We start from the raw sequence: 22,301 nt of genomic DNA, 5'->3' as shown, positions 1-22,301 counted from the left end.
CCGTAGTCAAGCTTTAAAAGTATGAAATGTTGTTTTAGAGCTCGACTCCAGGAGAAATGGTTTTCAAATCAAAACATAAAAGCTTTCAAAGCATCGACCTTTGCGTTTGTGCGTAATGTATAAAAACAAGTTATCACACAGTTAATGGCATTAAGTGCCAATAACGATTTCACAAATGACATCCAAATATCAACAACATCCCACAAATTCCCTGGAGTACCCATGAATTCTCTCAAAAATGCATCAAAAGAAAATAAGCATGAAAAATTAAAATCGTGCACACGGTTTTTATATCACAATTTGAAATTGTGTAGATGGTATGCCCATAATTGTTCAAAAACGAGATTTTGATATTTTCAACTCCAAAATCCTTAATGACTTACACATAACACTGTGAAAAATTGAAAACACTGCAGGTTATGATGTTTGTGTGTTTTGAGTGAGTTTAAAACTATGCATTTCAATTTAAAAACTTGCTAAAAAAACATTTCATACTTTTAACGCTCGACTCTAGCCGAAATGGTTTTCAAAACAAAATATAAAAGCTTTAAGAATGTCGATCTTTGAGTTTGTGCGTAACGTATAAAAACAAGTTAGCACACAGTTAATCGCATCAAGCGACAATAACAATTTCACACATGACATGCAAGTATCAACAGCAGCCCACAATTTCCCTGGAGCATCCATGAATTCTCCTAAAAATGCATCTAAAGCAAATAAACATGAAAATTTTAAACTGTGCAAATGGCTTTTATATCACAATTTGAAATTGTGCAGAGTTTTTACTCACATAATTGTTCAGAAACGAAATTTGATCTTTTGAGCTCCAAAATCCTTAATGACTTGCACTTAAAACTGTGAAAAACTAAAACCATTGCAAGTTATCATTTTTTTGTGTTTGAGCGAGTTTAAAACTATTCATTTCCATTTAAAAACTTGCTAAAAGAATGTTTCATACTTTTAACGATCGACTCCGGCAGAAATGGTTTTCAAAGCAAAACATAAAAAGCTTAAAAAACGTCAAGCTCTGAGTTTGTGCATAACATATATAAACAAGTTAGCACACAGCTAATCACATCAAGCGCCAATAAAGATTTCCCAAATGACATCGAAGTATCAACAGCATCCCACAATTTCCCTGGAGCACTCATGAATTCTCCTAAAAATGCATCTAACGCAAATAATCATTAAAAATTAAACCGTGCAAATGGTTTTAACGCCCATAATTGTGCAGAGTTTTTACGCACATAATTGTTCAGAAACGAAATTTTGATCTTTTGAGCTCCAAAATCCTTCATGACTTACACTAAAAATCGTGAAAAACTAAAACCATTGCAGGTTATCATGTTTTTGTGTTTGAGCGAGTTTAAAACTATTCATTTCCATTTAAAAACTTGCTAAAAGAACGTTTCATACTTTTAACACTTGACTCCGGCAGAAATGGTTTTCAAAGCAAAACAAAAAAGCTTAAAAAATGTTGAACTTTGAGTTTGTGCGTAACGTATTAAAACAAGTTAGCACACAGCTAATCGCATCAAGTACCAATAAACATTTCCCGAATGACATCGAAGTATCAACAGCATCCCACAATTTCCCTAGAGCACTCATGAATTCTCCTAAAAAAGCATCTAACGCAAATAAGCATTAAAATTTAAAACCATGCAAATGGTTTTTGTATCACAATTTGAAATTGTGCAAATGGTTTTAACGCCCATAATTGTTCAGAAACGAAAATTTTGATATTTTCAGCTCCAAAATCCTTCATGACTTATACTTAACACCATGAAGAATTAAAACCAATGTAGGTTATCATATTTCTGTGTTTGAGCGAGTTTAAAACAATTAATTTTCATTTAAAAACTTGCTAAAACAAATTTCATACTTTTAACGCTTAACTCCAGCAGAAATGGTTTTCAAAGCAAAACATAAAAGCTTCAAAAATGTGGAGCTTTGAGTTTGTGCGTAACATATAAAAACAAGTTAGCACATAGTTAATTGCATCAAGCGCAATAACGATTTCACAAATGACATCAAAATACCAACTGCATTTCCCTAATTCCTAGAACACCCATGAATTATCCTTAAAATGCATCTAAAGCAAATAAGAATGAAAAATTAAAACCATGCAAATAGCATTTGTATCACAATTTGAAATTTTACAAATGGTTTTTTTGCTCATAATTGCTCAGAAATGAAATTTTGATATTTTGAGCTCAAAAATCCTTCATGACTTGCACTTAACACCATGAAAAATTAAAACCAATGCAGGTTATCACGTTTCTGTGTTTGAGCGAGTTTAAAACTATTCATTTCCATTTAAAAGCTTGCTAAAACAACATTTCATACGTTTAAAGCTCGACTCCAGTAGAAATGGTTTTCAAAGCAAAATATAAAAGCTGCAAAAATGTCAAGCTTTGACTTTGTGCGTAAGGTATAAAAACAAGTTAGCACACAATTAATCGCATCAAGTGCCAATAATGATTTCACAAATGACATCCAAGTATCAACAGCAATTCACAATTTTCCTGGAGCACCCATGGATTCTCCTAAAAATGCATCTAAAGCAAATAAGCATAAAAAATTAAAACCTTACAAATGGTTTTATATCACAATTTGAAATTGGGCAGATGGTTTTATGCCCATAATTGTTCAGAAATGAAATTTTGATATTTTGAGCTCCAAAATCCTTCATGACTTACACTTAATACTGAGAAAAATTAAAACCAACACGAGTTATCATGTTCCTCTATTTGAGTGAGTTTAAAACATTGGATTCAATGTATTCATTTCCATTTAAAAACTTACTAAAACAACATTTCATACTTTTAAAGCTCTACTCTAGCAGAAATGGTTTTCAAAGCAAAACATAAAAGCTTCAAAAACATCGAGCTTTGAGTTTGTGAATAAGGTACAAAAACAAGTTAGCACACAATTAATCGCATCAAGTGCCAATAACGATTTCACAGATGACATCCAAGTATCAACAACATCCAACAAATTCCCTGAGCACTAATGAATTCTCCTAAAAATGCTTCTAAAGCAAATATAATATTTATACTAATTATAATAACAATTAGATTATTATAAATAATAATTCTATAAACTATTTAGTTTATAAACTATTTTGTTATTATGATTATATTAATTTATTTATATTATTTAGAATATTATTTATTTAAATAATATTAAATTATTTATATAGGCTTATGTGAATTATTGATTTTTTGTAAGCAATTATTTATATTAATTATCATTCTAATTTATTTTATAAGGATTTTAATAAATATTAAATTATTTATTTAATTATATAATTTAGTATAATTATACATAAATTAAATTTTTACTAGTTAATAATTTATTATTAATAATAATACTAATTTATTACCTTTTGTTTAATATTTAATATTATATTTAATCTATTTCTATCTTAATTAAATATTATTTAAGATAAATTAAATAATTTAAAGAATTAAATTTATATTTATATTTAAAGTAAATATTTAATTATCTATTAATATATTAATAATATATATTTAAATTTTTAAAATTTAATATATATCAATATCTATTAAATTAAAAATATTTAATTAATTATTTCTATTTGTTAAATATAAATAAGTCATTTTTTATATTAATTAACGTTTAATATTTAATTAATATTAATTAATTAATTATAATAATAAAAATAGAAATTAATAATTAATATTTTTAACAATATTTAAAATAATTTGTTATTTTATTTATAAAGATATAAAGAAATAACTTTATATTAATTTATAAAGTTAAATATTAACAATCATTATAACATTAATTATTTAATTATAATTAAATAAAATATAATAAATAGATTAATTTAAACAAAATATTAATTAATATATGTTAAAATAATAAAAGATTTGTTAGCTTTATAAGTTAGATGATGATCCAAGAGAGGTGAATTGAATCTCTCCAAATTCTTCTCAAATAATGATTTCAATATAGTTGAATAAAGATTAAGACAATAAGCTATTTTGATGAAAATATAATGCTGTGTTGAAAATTACAAACAAGCTTCTCCAAGCTTTACAAACTCAACACAATACACTCTTAAGGGTTATCCTCCCCTTTAAGCTTACAATCACAGAATACAAAATTTCAAGTGTTTGACAAACTCTGCTAATTTGAAGTACACAAAGGTATAGACAAGACAAAGATGAATGAATAACAAAAAGATAATTTGGATACAATGAATGCAAAGATATAGACTTTGAAGCTCTATGAACTCTTGATTATTTGAGAAAAAGAAAATAGATTCATCTTGATTCCTCTTGCTTCTTGGTGTATTGGAGTGCCCAATTTATAAAGAAATTGAGAAACTATCCATTGGGGAAGCTTGGAATGAAGAAATGCCCATTGAAATGATGAAAAAATAGCCTTTGGAGGTCTTCACGCCCAGAACTGATTGATCCAAGTTGTATTAAATAAAAGATAAAATATTATACAAGATAATTTTGTTAATTAGATAAATTATATGATAAATAAAAATAAATTTCAAGATAAAATACAAGATCTTAATTAGATATCTAATTAATTGACATGCACATAACCCCTTCCATTTTCTAAAGAAGTCAAAATCTCATTCAACAATGTTTTAATATCTATAACATTATAAAATTTTTATAAAAATAACAAAAATAAAAGGAAAAATAAAATAAGAGAAAATATTAAAGTAAAAGGAAAAAAAAAATAAGTACTAAAAAAGAGAAAAAAATTAAAAATAAACAAAAGCGCAAAATAGAAAAAATAAAAAAAGAAATGAAAAAATTAGAAAAATACAAAAAGTAATAAAAATTCCAAAAATGAAGAAAAAATGACAAAATAGAAAAAAAATAGTTTATAAAATATGAACAAAAAATAAAAAAAATAACAAATAATAAGAAATAAAAGTATAAAAAATCAAAGATAAAAAAATTAAAAGAAGATCAAAAATGAAATGGGATGACAAAATAGAAAAAAATTTAGTTTAGAAAACAAAAGCAATAAAATAAAAAAAAAAAACAAAGATAAAAAAATTAACAAAGGGAAAAAGTTAATACAAAAAAAAAAAAACAAAATAAGGAATTGCAAAAAAGAAAAAAATGGAAACAAGAAATAAAAAGAAATTTGAGAAAAAATGAGAAAAACAAGAAAAAAATAAAAAATGATGGGACAAAAATATGAAATAAAACAAAAAGAAAAAAGTTTATAAAAAATTTTCAAACAAAAAAAATATGAAAGCACATGAAAAAATAAGTAAAAAAAAGAAGAAAAATTTGAAAGGAGAAACAATCAATGAAAAATTATAAAAATATAATAGAAAATAGCCTACAACGATATAATAAAAAAATAAAAATTTATAAAAAAATAAATTTCATAACATTATAAAAATTTTTGAAAATATAAATAAAGAAATAAAAATAAAATAAGAAAAAAATAAAGCAAAAGAAAAAAACAATAAAACAATAAAAAAAATAAAGACGACAAAAATTGAATAAAAATTTTAAAAAATAAAATGAAATGACAAAATGAAAAAAAATTAGTTTAAAGAATACATAAAATTGAAAGACATATAAGACATAATAAGAAAACAATATAAAAAATCAAAGACAAAATTGAAAAAGAGAAAAATTAATGCAAAATAAAAATGAAAAGAAAAAAATATGAGATTTTAAAAATGCAAATAAAAATGCAAGGAAATTTGTGAAAAAAAAAATGAAAAGCAACAAAAGAATAAAAATGAAAAGACGATTTGGAATAAAAAAAAAGAAATATAAAAAATGAAAACAAATAAAAATGAAAGCATATGAAAAAAAAAAAAAAGCAAAAAAAAGACAAAAAATTAAGAAAATGAAAAAATAAAAATAAAAAATTTTGAACTTTACAAAAATTTTTTAAAATATAAATAAAAAATTTATGAAAAAATAAATTAAGAGAAAATATTAATATAAAAGAAAAAAATCAAAAAGCAAGAAAATAAAAAAAAAAGTAAAAAAACAATGAATAAAAATTTCAAATAGAAAATAGAAAAAACTTTTAGTTTAGAATATACAAAGAAAAACAAAAAAAAAACAAATATAGGAAAAAGATATAAAAAATCAAAGATAAAAAATAAAATAAAAGTTAATAAAAAATATAAATAAAAACAAAAGAAAATGCACAAAAAAAAAGAAAGTCTGAGGTTTTAAAATTATAAAAAATAAAAATAAAAAAAAATTAATGAAAATTCATAAAAATGCAACAAAAAATAACCAACAATGATAAAATAAAAAAAGAAAAGAAACAAATAGAAAAATAAAAAAATCCAAAACATTCTAAAAATTTTTGAAAATTTAAATAAAGCAAGAAATAAAAAAGAAAAATATTAAAGTAAAACAAAAAAGATAAACAAAGTACAAAAAATACAAAAATACAACAAAAATACAAAAAGTAACAAAATCAAAAATAATGAATCAAAAATAAAAAATTTGAATAAAATTTTCAAAAATGAAAAGAAATGACAAAATGAAAAATAATTAGTTTAAAAAATACAAAAAATTGAAAAACATATAAAATATAACAAGAAAACAATATAAAATGTGAAAGACAAAATTAAAAAAAAGAAAAGTTATTGTAAAATTAAAATGAAAACCAAAGGAGAAAATGAAAAAAAAAAAAGTACGAGAATTTAAAAACTCAAATAAAAAATAAAAAGAAATTTGTGAAAAAAATAAGAAAAACAAAAATTAAATAAAAATGAAAAGACAAGATTTGAAATAAAAAAGAAAAAAAGTAAAAAATATTAAAACAATGAAATAATGAAAACAAATAAAAATGAAAGCATGTAAGAAAAAAAAGCAAAAACAAAGAAAATTTTGAAGGAAAAAGTTTTTGAAAAATTATAAAATAGTAAAAAAAAGGCAAAATAAGAAAATGAAAAAATAAAAAAGATTAAAAAAATAAAAATAAAATTTTTTTAACTTTATAAAAATTTTCAAAATATAAATAAAAAATAAATTAAGAAAAAATAAAATAAACAAAAACAAAAAATCAAAAAGAAAGAAAATCAAAAATTAGCAAATCAAAAAAATATAAAAAGACAAAAGGAAGAAAAATTTCAAATAGAAAATAGAAAAAACTTGTAGATTAGAATATACAAAGAAAAAAAAAACAAATATAAAAAAAGACAAAAAATCAAAGATAAAATATAAAATAAGTCAATACAAAATATAAATAAAAACAAAATGAAGTACACAAAAAAAGAAAGCTTGAGATTTTGAAATTGTAAAGAAAAAATAAAAAAAAGTGAACAAAAAGATATAAGAAAAAGCAAGAAAAAATAAGAAAAATGAAAATACAAAGTATATAAAAAAATTAAAACAAAAAAAATAAAAGCAAATGAACAAATAAGATAAAAGAAAAAGAAAAAATTATAAAAAAAAGAATTACTGAAGAATTATAAAAATAGAATAGAAAATACCAAAAAAATGACAACAAAAATGAGACAAACCAAAAGAAAAAAAGATTAAGAAATAAAATAAATATCCATAACAGTTTAAAATTTTTATAAAAAATAACAAAAATTAACAATAAAAATAAAAGGAAAAAGAAAATAAAAGAAAGTATTAAAGCAAAAAGAAAAAGATAAAATAAGTAATAAAAAAAAGAAAAAAACACAATAAAAAAATAAAAGAGATGAAAAAATGAGTCAAAAAATTAAAAAAAATACAAAAACTAATAAAAATGACAAAATAGAAAAAAATTTAGTTTATAAAATACAAATTAAAAGAAGAAAAAGTTAAAACAATAAAAAATAAAAACAAAATAAGGAAGTGTGGAAAAAAAACACAAATTAGAAAGAAATGCAAAAAAAAAAACCAAAAAAAATAAAGAAGAAAAACCTTAAGAAAAAATAAAAAATGAAAAAAATTAAGATAGAAAGTAAATAGTACAAAAAAGAATTAATAAAAAATAATGTAAATGACCAATTAGATTAAAGTAATGAAAAATATCAAAGTAAAAAGAAAATATGTAATGAAATAGTAATAGAATGAAAACAAGAAAGAAAATATTTTGTAAAAAAAAAAAAAAAAGAATGAAAATAAAAAAAAGAAAAATATACTAAATAATAAATGAAAAATTAAGAAAATGCATAGAAAGTGAAAAAAAGAACAAAAAGAAGAAGAAAGTAAATAAAGAAGTAAAAAAAATTATACAAAGTTTAATCTTTAATTTATGTTTTAAAACTTAATTTGAATTTGAAAGTTTAGATGCAAAATATTTTGATTTGAATTTATTGATTTAAATTTAAAATTTTTAATTTTTAAATTGTTAAAAAATTAAAAATATAGATACATGAAGTAAATAGTGATAGATATAACAATTTCAAACTAGTGTTATTATATATAAGCCAATTAAATTTCAAAAGAAAATAACAAAGATAATTATTATCTCTTAACAAATTGTATTAAATAAAAGATAAATATTATACAATATAATTTTGTTAATTAGATAAATTACACGATAAATAAAAATAAATTTCAAGATAAAATACAAGAACTTAATTATCTAATTAATATAAATGTACATAACCCCTTCCATTTCTAATGAAGTCAAAGTCTCATTCAACAATGTTTTAATGTCCATAACATTATAAAATTTTTATAAAAAAACAAAAATAACAAAAATAAAAAATAAAAAAAAAAGAAAAAAAAAAGAGAAAATATTAAAGCAAAAGGAAAAAGATAAAATAAGCACTAAAAAAGAGAAAAAATTAGAAAAGTATAAAAACGAATAAAAATTTCAAAAATGAAGAAAAAATGACAATAAAAAAAAATTTAGTTTATTAAATACAAACAAAAAATAAAAAAATATAACAAATAAAAAGATAAAAAGATATAAAAAATCGAAGATAAAAAATTAAAAGGGATGACAAAGTAGAAAAAAATTTAATTTAAAAAATACAAGCAAAAAAAATGTAATAAGAAAAAAATAAAAAAAATTAAAGATGAAAAAATTAACAAAGGGAAAAAGTTAATACAAAATAAAAACAAAACAGGTGTAAAAAAAAAATGTAAACAAGAAATAAAAAGAATTTTGTGAAAAAAATTAGAAGAACAAGAAAAAATAAAAACTGAAAAGGTAAAAATATAAAATAAAACAAAAAGAAAAAAGGTTTTATAGAAAATTTTAAAACAAAGAAGAATGTGAAAACAAAAAAAAATATATCAAAATCACCAGAAAAAATAAGTAAAAAAAAAACAATTTAAAAGGAAAAAAAGTTAATGAACAATTATAAAAATACAACAGAAAATAACCAACATCGATAAATAAAAAAAAAAAAGATAAAAAGATAAACAAATAAAAAAATCCAAAACATTATAAAAATTTATGAAAATATAAATAAAGAAAGAAACAAAAAATAAACCAAAATAAAAATAAAATAACAAAAAAATACTAAAGCAAAACAAAAAAGATAAATAAAGTACAAAAAAAGAAAAAAAATCAATACCAATAAGAAAAGAAAAAATAAACAAAAATACAATAAATATAAAAATTAAAGAAAATAAAATACAATAAATACAATAAAGTAAGAAAATAAAAAACGAATCAAAAATAAAAAATAAAAAAAGACAATTTGAATAAAAATTTCAAAAATGAAAGGAAATGACAAAATAGAAAAAATATTTTAAAAATACAAAAAATTGAAAACATATAAGAAATAATAAGAAAATATATGAAATCAAAGACAAAATTAAAGAAAGAAAAATTAATGCAAAATAAAAATGAAAACCAAAGAAAATGCAACAAAAAAAGTATAAGAATTTAAAAACACAAATAAGAAATAAAAAGAAATTTGTGAAAAAATTAAGAAAAGAATAAAAATGAATAGACAATATTTGAAATAAAAAAAAAGAAAAAAAGAATATAAAAAATGAAAGCATATGAAAAAAAAAAAACAAAAAGAAAGAAAATTTTGAAAGAAAAAAGTTATTGAAAAATTATAAAATAGAACAAAAAATAGCAAAACAAAAAAAAGACAAAAAATAAGAAAATGATAAAATAAAAAAGATTCAAAACATAATAAAAATTTTTTAAACTTTATAAAAAAATTTTAAAATATAAATAAAATAAAAAATAAAAAATAAATTAACAGAAAATATTAATATAACAAAAACATAAAACAACATAAAATACTAAAAAAATAAAAATAAACAAAAACAAAAAATATAAAAGTAAGAAAATAAAAAATTAGAGGATAAAAAATATATAAAAAGATAAAATGAATAAAAATTTCAAATAGAAAATAGAAAAAACTTTTAGTTTAGAATATACAAAGAAAAATTAAAAAAATTAACAAAGGTAGAAAATAAGAAATAGAAAATCAAAGACAAAATAAAATAAAAGTCAATACAAAATATAAATAAAAACAAAAAAAAGTGCACAAAAAAAGAAATATGAGATTTTCAAATTGTAAAGAAGAAATAAAAAAAAAAGTGAACAAAAAGATATAAGAAAAAGCAAAAAAAAAAAAAAATGAAAGTAAACGAACAAATAAGTTAAAAGAAAAAGAAAAAAAGAATTAATGAAAAATTATAAAAATAAAATAGATAATAGCAAAAAAATAAAAAAAAATGACAACAAAAATGAGACAAAACAAAAGAAGAAAAGATTAAAAAAGAAAGCAAATATCCATAACATTATAAAATTTTTATAAAAAATAACAATAATTAACACTAAAAAATAAAAAAATAAAATAAAATAAGAGTATTAAAGCAAAAGGAAAAAGATAAAATAAGTATTAAAAAGAGAAAAATTAAAAAGTAAGTAAATGAAAAAATGAGTCAAAAAAATTAAAAAAATACAAAAACTAATAAAAATGAAAAAAATGACAATAGAAAAAATTTTAGTTTATAAAATACAAACAAAAAATAAAAAATATAACAAATAATAAGAAATAAAGATATAAAAAATCAAAGATAAAATTTTTTTAAAAAAATGTTAATACAAAATAAAAAATAAAAACAAAAGGAAATGTGAAAAAAAACACAAATTAAAAGGAAATGCCAAAAAAACCCAAAAAAAAAAGGAAGAAAAACCTTAAGAAAAAATAAAAAAAAAAGATAAAAAGTACAAAAATACAAAAAGTACAAAAAAAAAGAAAAAAATTAATAAAATATAATATAAATGACCAATTAAATTGAAGCAACAAAAAAATCAAAGTAAAACATAAAATATGTAGTGAAAGAATAATATAATGAAAACAAGAACAAGTATTTTGTAAAAAAAAAAAGAAAAATATACTAAATAACAAAATAATAATAAATGAAAAATTAAGAAAATGTATAAAATGTAAAAAAACAAAAAGCTAAAAAAAAGAAATAAATAAAGAAATAAAAAAATTCTACAAAGTTCAATCTTTAATTTATGTTTTAAAACTTAATTTGAATTTGAAAGTTTAGATGCAAAATATTTTGATTTGAATTTATTGATTTAAATTTAAAATTTAAAATTTTTAAATCGTTAAAAATGTAAAAATATAAATGCATGAAGTAAATAATGATAGATATAACAATTCCAAACTAGTGTTATTATATATAAGCCAATAAAATTCCAAAAGAAAATAACAAAGAAAATTATTATCTCTCAACAAATTGTATTAAATAAAAGATAAATATTATACAATCCAATATAATAAATAAAATAATAAGTAATAAACAAAATAATTCAAATGGTATTAAATATTATAAAAGATAATTTTGTTAATTAGATAAATTACACAATAAATAAAAACAATTTTCAAGATACAATACAAGATGTTAATTAGATATCTAATTAGTATACATACACATAACACCTTCTATTTCTAATGAAGTTAAAATCTTATCAACAATATTTTAATATCCATAAAATTATAAAATTTTGTAAAAAAACAAAAATAACAAAAATAAAAAATAAAAGGAAAATAAAATTAAAAAATATTAAAACAAAAAGAAAAAGATAAAATAAGTACTAAAAAAAGGGAAAAATTAAAAATAAACAAAAGCACAAAATAGAAAAAATAAGAAAGGAAATGAAAAACTAACGAGTCAAAAGAAAAAATTAAAAAAAATACAAAAAGTAAAAAATATTTCAAAAATGAAGAAAAAATGACAAAATAGGAAAAAAATTTAGTTTATAGAACAAAAAGAAAAAAAAGTTTATAAAAAATTTTAAAACAAAGAAAAAAGTGCAAACAAAAAAATTATGAAAGCACATGAAAAAATATGTAAAGAAAAAGAAAAAAAATTAAAAGGAAAAAAAGTTAATGAAAAATTACAAAAATGCAATAGAAAATAACCAACAATTATAAATTAAAAAAAAGAAAAAAAATCCAAAACATTATAAAAATTTATGAAAATATAAATAAAAAAAGAAATAAAAAATAAACCAAAATAAAAATAAAATAAGAAAAAATATTAAAGCAAAAGAAAAAAGATAAATAGAGTACAAAAAAAGAAAAAAATCAATACCAATAAGAGAAGAAAAAATATAAAATATAATAAAAAATATAAAAAGTAAGAAAATCAAAAATAATAAAGACAAAAAGACAAATTGAATAACAATTTGAAAAATGAAAAGGAATGACAAAATGAAAAAAAAAATAGTTTAAAAAATACAAAAAAAATGAAAAAATATAAGAAATAATAAGAAAACAATATAAAAAATCAAAGACAGAAAACTAAAAAAGAGAAAAGTTAATGCAAAATAAAAATGAAAACCAAAGAAGAAAATGCAAAAAAAAAAAAAATATGAGAATTTAAAAACACAAATAATAAATAAAAAAATTTGCAAAAAAAATTAGAAAAGCAAGAAAAAGAATAAAAATGAAAAGACAAAAGATTTGAAATAAAAAAATAAAAAATTTTAAAACAACGAAAAAATTAAAACAAATAAAAAATAAAAGCATATGAAAAAAATAAGAAAAAAGAAAAAAAAATTTTAAGGAAAAAAGAAATTGAAAAATTATAAAATAGAACAAAAAATAGCAAAAAAAAAGACAATAAGAAAATAAAATAAAAAATTTTTGAAGTTTATACAATTTTTTTAAAATATAAATAAAAAATAAAAGAAAAATAAATTAAGAGAAAATATTAATATAAAAGAAAAAATAAAATAAAATACTAAAAAAATAACAATTAAAAATAAACAAAAACAAAAAATAAAAAAGTAAGAAAATAAAAAATATATAAAAAGACAAAATGAATAAAAATTTCAAATATAAAATAAAAAAAAATTTTAGTTTAGAATATAGAAAAAATATAATAAATATAGAAAAAAAGATATAAAAAATAAAATAAAAGTCAATAGAAAATATAAATAAAAACGAAAGGAAGTGCACAAAAAAAAAATCTGAGATTTTAAAATTGTAAAGAAGAAATAAAAAAAAGTGTGAACAAAAAGATATAAGAAAAAGCAAGAAAAAAATAAAAAATGAAAAAAAGTTAATGAAAATTTATAAAAATGCAACAGATAATAACCAACAATGATAAAATAAAAAAAGAAAAGAAAAAAAGATAGAAAAATAATAAATAATAAATAAAATAAATAATAAGTAATAAATAAAATAATCCAAATTGTATTAAATAAAAGATAAATATTATACAATATAATTTTGTTAATTAGATAAAATACACGATAAATAAAAATAAATTTCAAGATAAAATACAAGATCTTAATTAGATATCTAATTAGTATACATACACATAACACCTTCCATTTTTAATGAAGTCAAAATCCCATTCAATAAAGTTTAATAATAGGGTGATCTGCATTTAAGTTAAACACAAGCAACATGCCACATATATAGCGAACAATGCTATTTTAGAAATAAAGAATCAAACTTGAACTTCATGATTTAAGACCATAATGAACTAATCCTAAAGCAAAAAGATTCAAGGCAAAGACTGCCTGCAAAATAAACCTAATCACATCCATTGCTCACAAATCAAACATTATAAATGTTTTAACTTGAAACCCCAAAGATACGAAAGTAGAAGGCCTTTAAGAACCTAAAGAGAAATTAAAACCAAAGCAACAAAACCTTAACAAGAAAAGACTATAATAAAGGCCAAAGATAAGAGGTAGTTTGCATCTCAACATAAATATACAACAATTATATACCAACGTTAAAAAACAACAGCCACCAACCACATCATAAGTCAGGGTGCTTCCAATAATAACAGTGTTCCTTAAGAAAAAAAAGTCTATATTATAATCAGAAACATAGAATTTTAGCAACTTTAATCAAACTCTTCATGATCTGAAATGTACTAGAACAAGTACAGTTATCATCGAAAGTTACCATACAATACAACAAAAATTCTATGCAAGATCATAGATTTTCAAAGAATCCAATAAGAAAGAGGCAATCTTCCATCTCAGTGCTTAACTAGATTTAAATTTATGAAATTAATCTTAAGAAAGTAATCCGTCATGCAACAAAATAAAGTGAAATCAGCAAAACAAGAAGAATCAAAACACAACACAAGAAGAAAGAGGTACTCTTCATTGTAAGCACTCATCTTCAGTGCTAGGCTGGATTAAGTTTTTGAAATTAAACCTAAGATTACAATTTGTCATGCAACAGAGTTGAACTAGCAAAATAAAAAAATAAAAAATAAAAAACTCAACCATACAAATTTGGAGTACACTGCTATACAATCTCTAATTCCTCTCTCTAGCAAATCGTGTTCAGAGTACACGATCAACTAATTTCCGTATAGACTACTAAATGCAACCACAATTAAGAAAAGTTTACAAAACTACAATCTGTACACAAAAGATAAAACTAAAATTTAAATGGAATGTTAAAGCATAAGAGATCAAATATTAATTGAAGTTCAGATTAAACTCCAGCAAGTCAAAAGCACTACAACAAAAAATTAGACATTAACCAGAAGCTATGGGAATGAAATCTAGAAGCCAACTTGCAGAATAAAACCAACAAACACACAGACATAGAAATTTTGAAACTTTAATTCCTTCTATCCTGCAAGGTATGCTTGGAGCACATAGCCCATATAGCTTCAAAGACACAAACAGATGACAACTAGGCACACTCATGAACGAAGAAACCACAACCCACGAATTTCTTTTGTAGTAACATTCTCCTAATGCATTCTCAAACAACTTCATCAATAGCAATAAATTGCACCGATATATAGGCATATACGGAGTGAAGAGACATAATTTAACAGTTCTGTAAAAGAATTTTCCTCATTTCCCAATCTGAGAAAGCACCCAAGAGACTGTTGACACATATAGTAGTATAGAATTACAGTTCTGCTCATAGTTGCTTTGCTGCTTTTTAATTATATTTATATATGAGGTGGTGCATAATGCTTCTTTTTACTAAAAGAGCTAAACAAAGGGCTTGACAGGACAGAGAGATATAAAACAATCCCAAGAATGAAAAAAATAAAAATAACCTCATTTTATCTAAAGATACCATGATGTAAATGTAACATGCACAAGTATAAGCAAAAGCTTAAAGAAACAAAATTTAAAACTAAAAAACGATTGAATTTGTGACATAAGGGATACACACTGATTAGTTTCAAGCTTAAAGCACCAATGAAAATAGAACATAAAAAATAATGACTATTTCTACCATTCTTTTAACCCTTCATAAAGTTCTAACATAGGTAAAGGAATTTGGGTGTTACTACAAGAAGAATTGAAAAACCTATTAGCCCAAAAAAAATATATTTAAACACACAAACTATTCAGAATATTAATTATTCTTCATTTCCTACAATAATAATACACCACGGCTTTGAGAAAAAGAAGTCAATTATAACTTCAAGAAGTGCTATATAAAAGGAAAGAGTTGACTAATATTCTTTGCTATGAAAGATTTATTAATGAGCTTAACTAGGTGTTTCAAAAGAGTACCAAATGCATAAGACTCACCTGTAATTGTCAGGGTTCATGGAAAGTAAAGCCTTGTAAATATTGGCACCTTCTTCTAGGCATCCAAGTTTCACCAGGAGAGAAACCTTTTGTTCTTTGTAAGTCAATTTATCAACCTAGAATAATAGAATTGGTTAGAATTTTAATGTCCAAAAATTCAAAACTTACAAAATTTTTAATGTTAAAAGTATTCAGGCATTATACATTTGACACTTACTATTTTTGGCTCTTTCTTATACAATTCCTCAAGTGCTCTCTCAAGAAACCCAGATTCCTCTAGCAAAGAGATCTGGAGAAAAATACCATACCCTCATAAACATCAGAAAAGCAGCAGGGGGCACCACTAGTCTAGATGTACAGCATCAATTATGCATAATGAATGTAGTTATGCATATTTCTATGCCAATATATTATTAAAGAAATAAATGCTACTGCAAGGGCTAAGGCTTGTAGGTACTTGTCCAATTGGTTAAGCTGTTTTCGAATCATGTTAATGGTGTTAAACCAAAAAAGAGTAGTCAAAAAGAAAGATAGACTAATTTATTAAGATGTCAGAAACAAAAATTCCGAAATGGTTCCACAGAACATATAATTGGAGATTAGCAATTATTAAGATTCAGAGCTGCTAAGTACAAACACCACAGATATGATTACTTGTAGAAGGCCCAACAATTAGTGAACAAGCCATATTTCTCTCTAACATGAATACATCAAGAATTAAATATCTTATAGATGCCAAATACCACTATAGGCCACTAGTTAGTCCTCCATCTCAGATTAAAGTAAACTTGGAGATGATTTAATTTAACTTATCAGCCATACACACAGAATCATGAAAAGCCATACTTCACAAGTAGAAAGAATGGGTGTAACATGTACATGAAAGTAGACGAGATTTTGGCAATAAAATAAGCAGAAGGAAAAAAGAAGTTAAGAAGAAATGGGTAGGTTTTCTAATTGCATGTGAAAAAAATTAGAATTAATTCAAAAATGGGACCACATTTATAAAGAAGGTAAAGGCATTAAAAATCTTTAATTTTCTTATATTTAATTACTTTATTTGATTTATGGATAATTTCACTAACTGTGTTGGCATCTGGTTAACAAGTGACACCAAATCAGTCACTCCCATTATACGTTAGTATAAATTCGAAAATTTTGAATGTCTGTATAATGAAGTCAACTCATGTGAAATTACAGCCACATCCCACATACATATGCATGCAAAAAAAAAGAGTTGAAGTACATAACCAATACCTAATATAAAAGCATTTCACCATGCTCACAACGTTCATTATCTGGTGGATAATCATCTTCTAATGTCCCTTCAAATGCTTCCAAAATTTCAATTGCTTTTGCACCACTAATATCAACCAAAAAAAGGAATACAGCATAAATACCTAAAGGATGAATGAAATTAATAAGACTTCATTCACTTAGAACTACTTGGCTAAGACAGGGACAGAAAAGGAAAAACTCTCATAACTGTTGTGCCAACAACTTCAATTCATTCATATATAAAGCCAAATGAAAATATGGCATCATCATTGTCTCCATATAAAACTATAGCAAAAACAACAGAACTCTGCAGTTAACTAGGCATTGTTTGTAAAAGGCTAATTGGCAACCAAATTTCATAAATGCAAGTGCAACCAGCTTAGAATAGTAGGGTACCTATCTATCTACCCACCTATCTGTACATATTAGTAACATCTTTAACACATTCTACACCCACCATATATTGTCATAAAAGAAGTTTGATATCTTATTGGATGTTTAGTTGAAGTCATACAAACAATATTAACCACGTGTTAAAAATCAACAGTAATTTCATCCATGTTAGCACCCATTTGATCATATAATTAGAAACATTAAGTCCTGATTAAGCATTTAATTTAAAGAAAGGCTTTCATTATATCAACAAATATTTCAACTTTCAATACCAAAAGGCCCTTCAATTTGGACCTTCAAGTATACATAACAATAACAACACTCTAAAACATGTTTCACAAAATAAAAGTCAACAGAAATTGGTGAAAGTTAACATAAGAATTGGAACAAATTTTTTTAAGAAAAAAATAAAGGACAAGTACTTTGAGTTTAAATGGTGGGCTACAGCAAAGCCAATCCAGTTCATGCAATGATTTGGTTTCAAATGCAAAAGTTGTTGTCTTGTATCAACAAACCTGTCAAATCTCGCATTTGTGCCTGCAATGCAAAAGATAAAACATAAATGTAATAATTTCTGAAATAACCTGAAACATGACAATGAGAAAATACAAAACCACGATCAAATCCAAAAAATTTCTCTCAAACTTCATATCTTAGTAGAAAGACAAATGCTCATCATCTTCATACTTTTTCCTTTAACTTTTCAAGGCATATAAACCATAAATAAAAGAGGGGGCGGGGGGGGGGGGGGGGGGCACAAATAAGTTAATGCCAACAAATGACTTAATCATCTGAAATCATGAGTTAAGAATCCATAATATGGCAAGCGCTAAAGCATCAAGGGAGAATAATAGAAATGAAAATCATCAATTTCAGTATCAAAGACGCCAACTTTTGTTACTATTCTGGAGCAGTAAGGCACATGTGCAGATGAAGTTAAGAGAAGAACCGAAACAGATCTGATCCAGAAAGTATAAACACTTTCTAATTGCAAAGGTCATTCATGTTAAAACTTTCAACCATTAAGGAACTAGTAGAATGAGAGGGAAAAAGGATCCGTGGCGGTAGACCAGAAACTATCAATTCAAGGTGGTTGCTTGTTACAGTATAATGAGAACGAAAGGATCAAATCAGACTGGTTGCTTCTGATTATATTACTTATGTTTTATTTTTGCGTATGCCTCAAAACAAAACCTTCAATTAAGATACTAAATCTGAACCATCTCTCATATTAATCTGCTGCCAGAATATCAGATGATGTCTGTTATATCCTTTTCCTTCCCCTAAAGCCATAAATTGTTTCTACCAAAACTATGATCTAAATTTTCAAAGTTATAAAACCAGCTGACTCATCTACTTTCTAAGTGTTTAAGAAGATGTTTTTTTCATGGTCTCATACAGCCTCTCCCTTTTAGTTGGAGTTATCTCCATATTCCATTCCTCTGTTTTAAGCCATATATCTTCGTCTCTTTTGTTACTATCTTAATATAATTATGCCTTTTCTATCCATCTACTAGTAGATTCCGTCAAGCAACTAAACAGCTTCAAATTTCATAAATTTTATTTTCACTTCACTACTAACTATGTAGCTAATCTTGGTGTTTTCATCCAGTTATATTAAGTTACCACAATGAACTTGCCCCTACCAACTACCACGAAACTTACAGTTGCACAAAAGTTGGCACCAAACTATTTTAGTTGCAATATTGACTTGCCTATAAGTACCCTAATACTTAAGATTCTCAAATTCTACAATGGAATCTGAAAAATCTTTTAGGCAAACCACAAAGCTTACAAGAAATCTTATACAGAGAAACTCCTTTAAATGTTCGAAAAATACCATGACAAGTGAGTGTTCTTACTTAACATTAAGCATACAACAGATAAACATCTTAGATTTAACACTGAGTCTAGATGTACAAATCATAGAGAAGGAAGGTAAATAAGGTATACCTGCAAGAGTGACAAGTCCCGTAGTATTTCAATGTTGTCTGGATCTATTCTCAAAGCATTGCGATAGCATTTGATAGCCTCCCTGTATTCTCTATCTGACCGATAGAGACCATAAACGTGCCAGCAAACATGACTTTTTACATCATTCTACATTAAGACACAAACATGAAAACAATGTTGGAAAAAGTGACACTGCTTTGACATTATAGCAACCAAAAGAAAATAAATAAGATAACCTTTACAACTAGCCGAACAAGCTCATAAGCTTCAGTTTTCCGATCCATGCAATTTAAGGTTAACCCCTTCATTGACAATGTTTCTGACAATAATGAATATAAGCCCATATGACAACATACAAACACAACAAACAAACAGTTACCAGATAGCATAAAATATTACTTGGAAACTGCATATTTAAAAGGATGGATATATTAAACAAAACGCTACTACACTCTACCAATACCGCACACTAATGAATATTCACAAAACCCAACCAAGATGAAGAAGGTATTCAAATATTGCAGATTTCAAACTGTAGAGGTTAAAAATGTAGTTGTATACCCGAAATTAATGCAATATATTCAGTTGATAGAGAATATCTCCACATTGATACTGCTAGAATGTTCCACTTATCTCTAGAACCATCATAAATCATGGACTAGTCACTATACAGCTAGTGCTTTCAAAAATGCAAATGACATCAATCATAAGACATGAGAAAGGAACATACAGTCTACAGAAACAATCATGTCAACTTAGAGGCATTCTTGTAAGGATTATTGAAACCAATAACCTTGATAACAACATAAACCATCTAGTGACAGCCCCTTTTTCCTCTAAAGTGTAAAGTTCTTTTTGTTTCAGAGTTCTTGCATCTTTATATAGGTACATTTACAAGAACCATGCAAACATAAACACTAAACAATAAGTGCCTCTCAGCCAAAAACAAATAAATAAATAAGTGCTTAAAATTAAACTACCTCCATGGTCAGGAAACTTTTTCAGTATTGCATCTGCAGCCTTCAGTCCCTTCTTGTACTGTTTAGTTTCATATGATTTCTGCAATGATAAAATATACAAGAGCTTTAGCAATAGCACATGGACCTCCAAAGCAATAAAAATTCAGTTATGAGAATTCGCTAGAGTATAATAACAGATAAAAATTAATTACATAAAAATCAGGCAAAAAAACTGTGTCAAGAGTCCATTACTATAGAAGTTAAAATAGAGTAAGAATTCACCCGTCAAAACTCTAGTTTTCACTATAAATTAGGAGAAATAAGAGGGAAGGGGGGAAAACTCTCAATAGCGTGTGGAAAACATCCAAATGTTGCTATTCTATATCTAATACGAACAAGTTCTTAAAATATATAAATATTCAAGTTTAACCTGCAAAGCCTACAATTACATTAAAAATTGTCCCAGTCAATTTATCAAATTCTTAAATAGATTGTTTAACAAAGTTTGTTATTGTCTTGAATGCTTATGTGCATCAAAGCCAAAATGCCACAATTGTTTCCCATTAGGAACCAACAAAATTCCTATTTTAAAAAGTTGGCAACATGCAAGAGAAATTACTAAAGTAGGAAGAGTCACCAAACCCTTTTATTTTCATTTCTCTAATTTTCTCCGTGATGATACAAATGAATTATCAGCAAAAGGAAAGCACAACGAGCATCCTTACTTTAAAAAAAAAAAAGGTCAAAGCAAAATTCAATTTTTTAAAGTTGCTTTTCAACAAAATCGAATTCATTGACCTAAATTAAGCAAAGCAATAAACTTAATTAAGCTTCAATCGCTAAACAGAACAAAGAAAATTAACTTAATTTATACGAAAAATTGCCCAAAAGCAAAAACCTAATTGACAAACAAGCTTATCTAGTCCAAATTTCCATTTATAATTGACATCCACCGATTTTCTCAGCAAGCAAACAGACCAGTATCCAGCTAGGGTTTTGCAAGCAAAGAACAAAAAGAAAAAAGAAGTGCGATCGAATAAACAAAAAATAAGAAAGCAAAATACAAGTATAAATACCAACTAGAAATACGTAGATACGAACTGAAAAATGAGAGAGAAAAGAGAATCGAAGCCTTACGACAATGAGTTTGAAGAGGTTAGCTTCCTTCGGAGGCAACGAAGCTCCCATTGTTGAAGAAAATTAGAAAATTTTAGAAGAAAAACAAGAATCGTAAGAGAAAAAAAATGAGAAGATTGAGACATGATGAAGTGAGAGTTAGGGGCTTGCAAGAGAGAGAATAGAGTGGTGGCGTTATCTGCTGCTTCAACCCTAGGGTCAACAAGAAGCTTGAACAAAAGTAAAATTAAAAAGGGCCGTTGGTTCATTTGTTTGACGGAAAATTTACTAAAAAGGGGATCTCACAAATTTTTATTAATTGATATCATAATTTAACATATAAAATTAATAAAAATATAATTTATTTTTATCATTTTAATGTTTAATAGGTGTTAATTTAAATTTTAAATGATTATTATATGTTACATATACATTTAATCAAAATATATGTACATTTAAATATTGAGATGTAATTTTAACTTTTTATAAATTTTACTTATAAATATTATTATTAATTATTTTATTACAAAATCAAATAATAAATATTTTTATGAAATACTTAATTTTATAATTCTCTCCTTGTCTTTTTTCGTAGGCTCAATCATTTTCTAATCATCTATGCTAGTATCAGATATCAATTAAAAATGTCACTTT

At 23.6% G+C, this 22,301-nt stretch overlaps 1 protein-coding gene across 5 annotated transcripts; it reads right to left on the bottom strand.

The window, feature by feature from the left end:
- Positions 1-3,986: 3,986 nt before the first annotated feature.
- On the bottom strand, positions 3,987-21,908 carry LOC111301141 (N-terminal acetyltransferase A complex auxiliary subunit NAA15-like). Of its 5 annotated transcripts, none has more exons than XM_089749671.1 (9): positions 21,669-21,908; positions 20,553-20,631; positions 19,809-19,891; positions 19,573-19,719; positions 18,135-18,156; positions 17,206-17,311; positions 16,166-16,237; positions 15,949-16,064; positions 3,987-4,437 (listed from the first exon to the last, which is right to left on the bottom strand). In XM_089749671.1, the coding sequence occupies exons 1-6, from the start codon at positions 21,717-21,719 to the stop codon at positions 17,265-17,267; spliced, it is 429 nt and encodes a 142-aa protein (XP_089605797.1). In that variant the 5' UTR covers positions 21,720-21,908; the 3' UTR covers positions 3,987-4,437; positions 15,949-16,064; positions 16,166-16,237; positions 17,206-17,264. The 5 variants fall into 5 exon arrangements, with proteins under 5 accessions (XP_089605797.1, XP_089605798.1, XP_022752343.1 ...); XM_089749672.1 differs by lacking the exon at positions 3,987-4,437 and adding an exon at positions 13,955-14,224; XM_022896608.2 differs by lacking the exon at positions 3,987-4,437 and having other exon boundaries at positions 13,955-16,064.
- Positions 21,909-22,301: the final 393 nt, after the last annotated feature.

The sequence above is a fragment of the Durio zibethinus genome, chromosome 20 (genome assembly GCF_047325235.1).
Source record: "Durio zibethinus cultivar Kanyao isolate XHJ-2024 chromosome 20, ASM4732523v1, whole genome shotgun sequence".
Taxonomy (NCBI): Eukaryota; Viridiplantae; Streptophyta; class Magnoliopsida; order Malvales; family Malvaceae; genus Durio; species Durio zibethinus.
Note: the sequence above shows the minus strand (reverse complement) of the source record. Positions and strands in the feature narration are given on the sequence as shown.

Excerpts from the sequence above, each read along its gene's own strand:
- LOC111301141 (XM_089749671.1), bottom strand. The coding sequence starts at position 21,719 with ATGGGAGCTTCGTTGCCTCCGAAGGAAGCTAACCTCTTCAAACTCATT. Across the intron at positions 20,632-21,668 it reads ACCTCTTCAAACTCATTGTC|AAATCATATGAAACTAAACA; the intron begins GTAAGGCTTCGA and ends TTATCATTGCAG. Across the intron at positions 18,157-19,572 it reads GGGACTTGTCACTCTTGCAG|GCACAAATGCGAGATTTGAC; the intron begins GTATACCTTATT and ends TTTGCATTGCAG.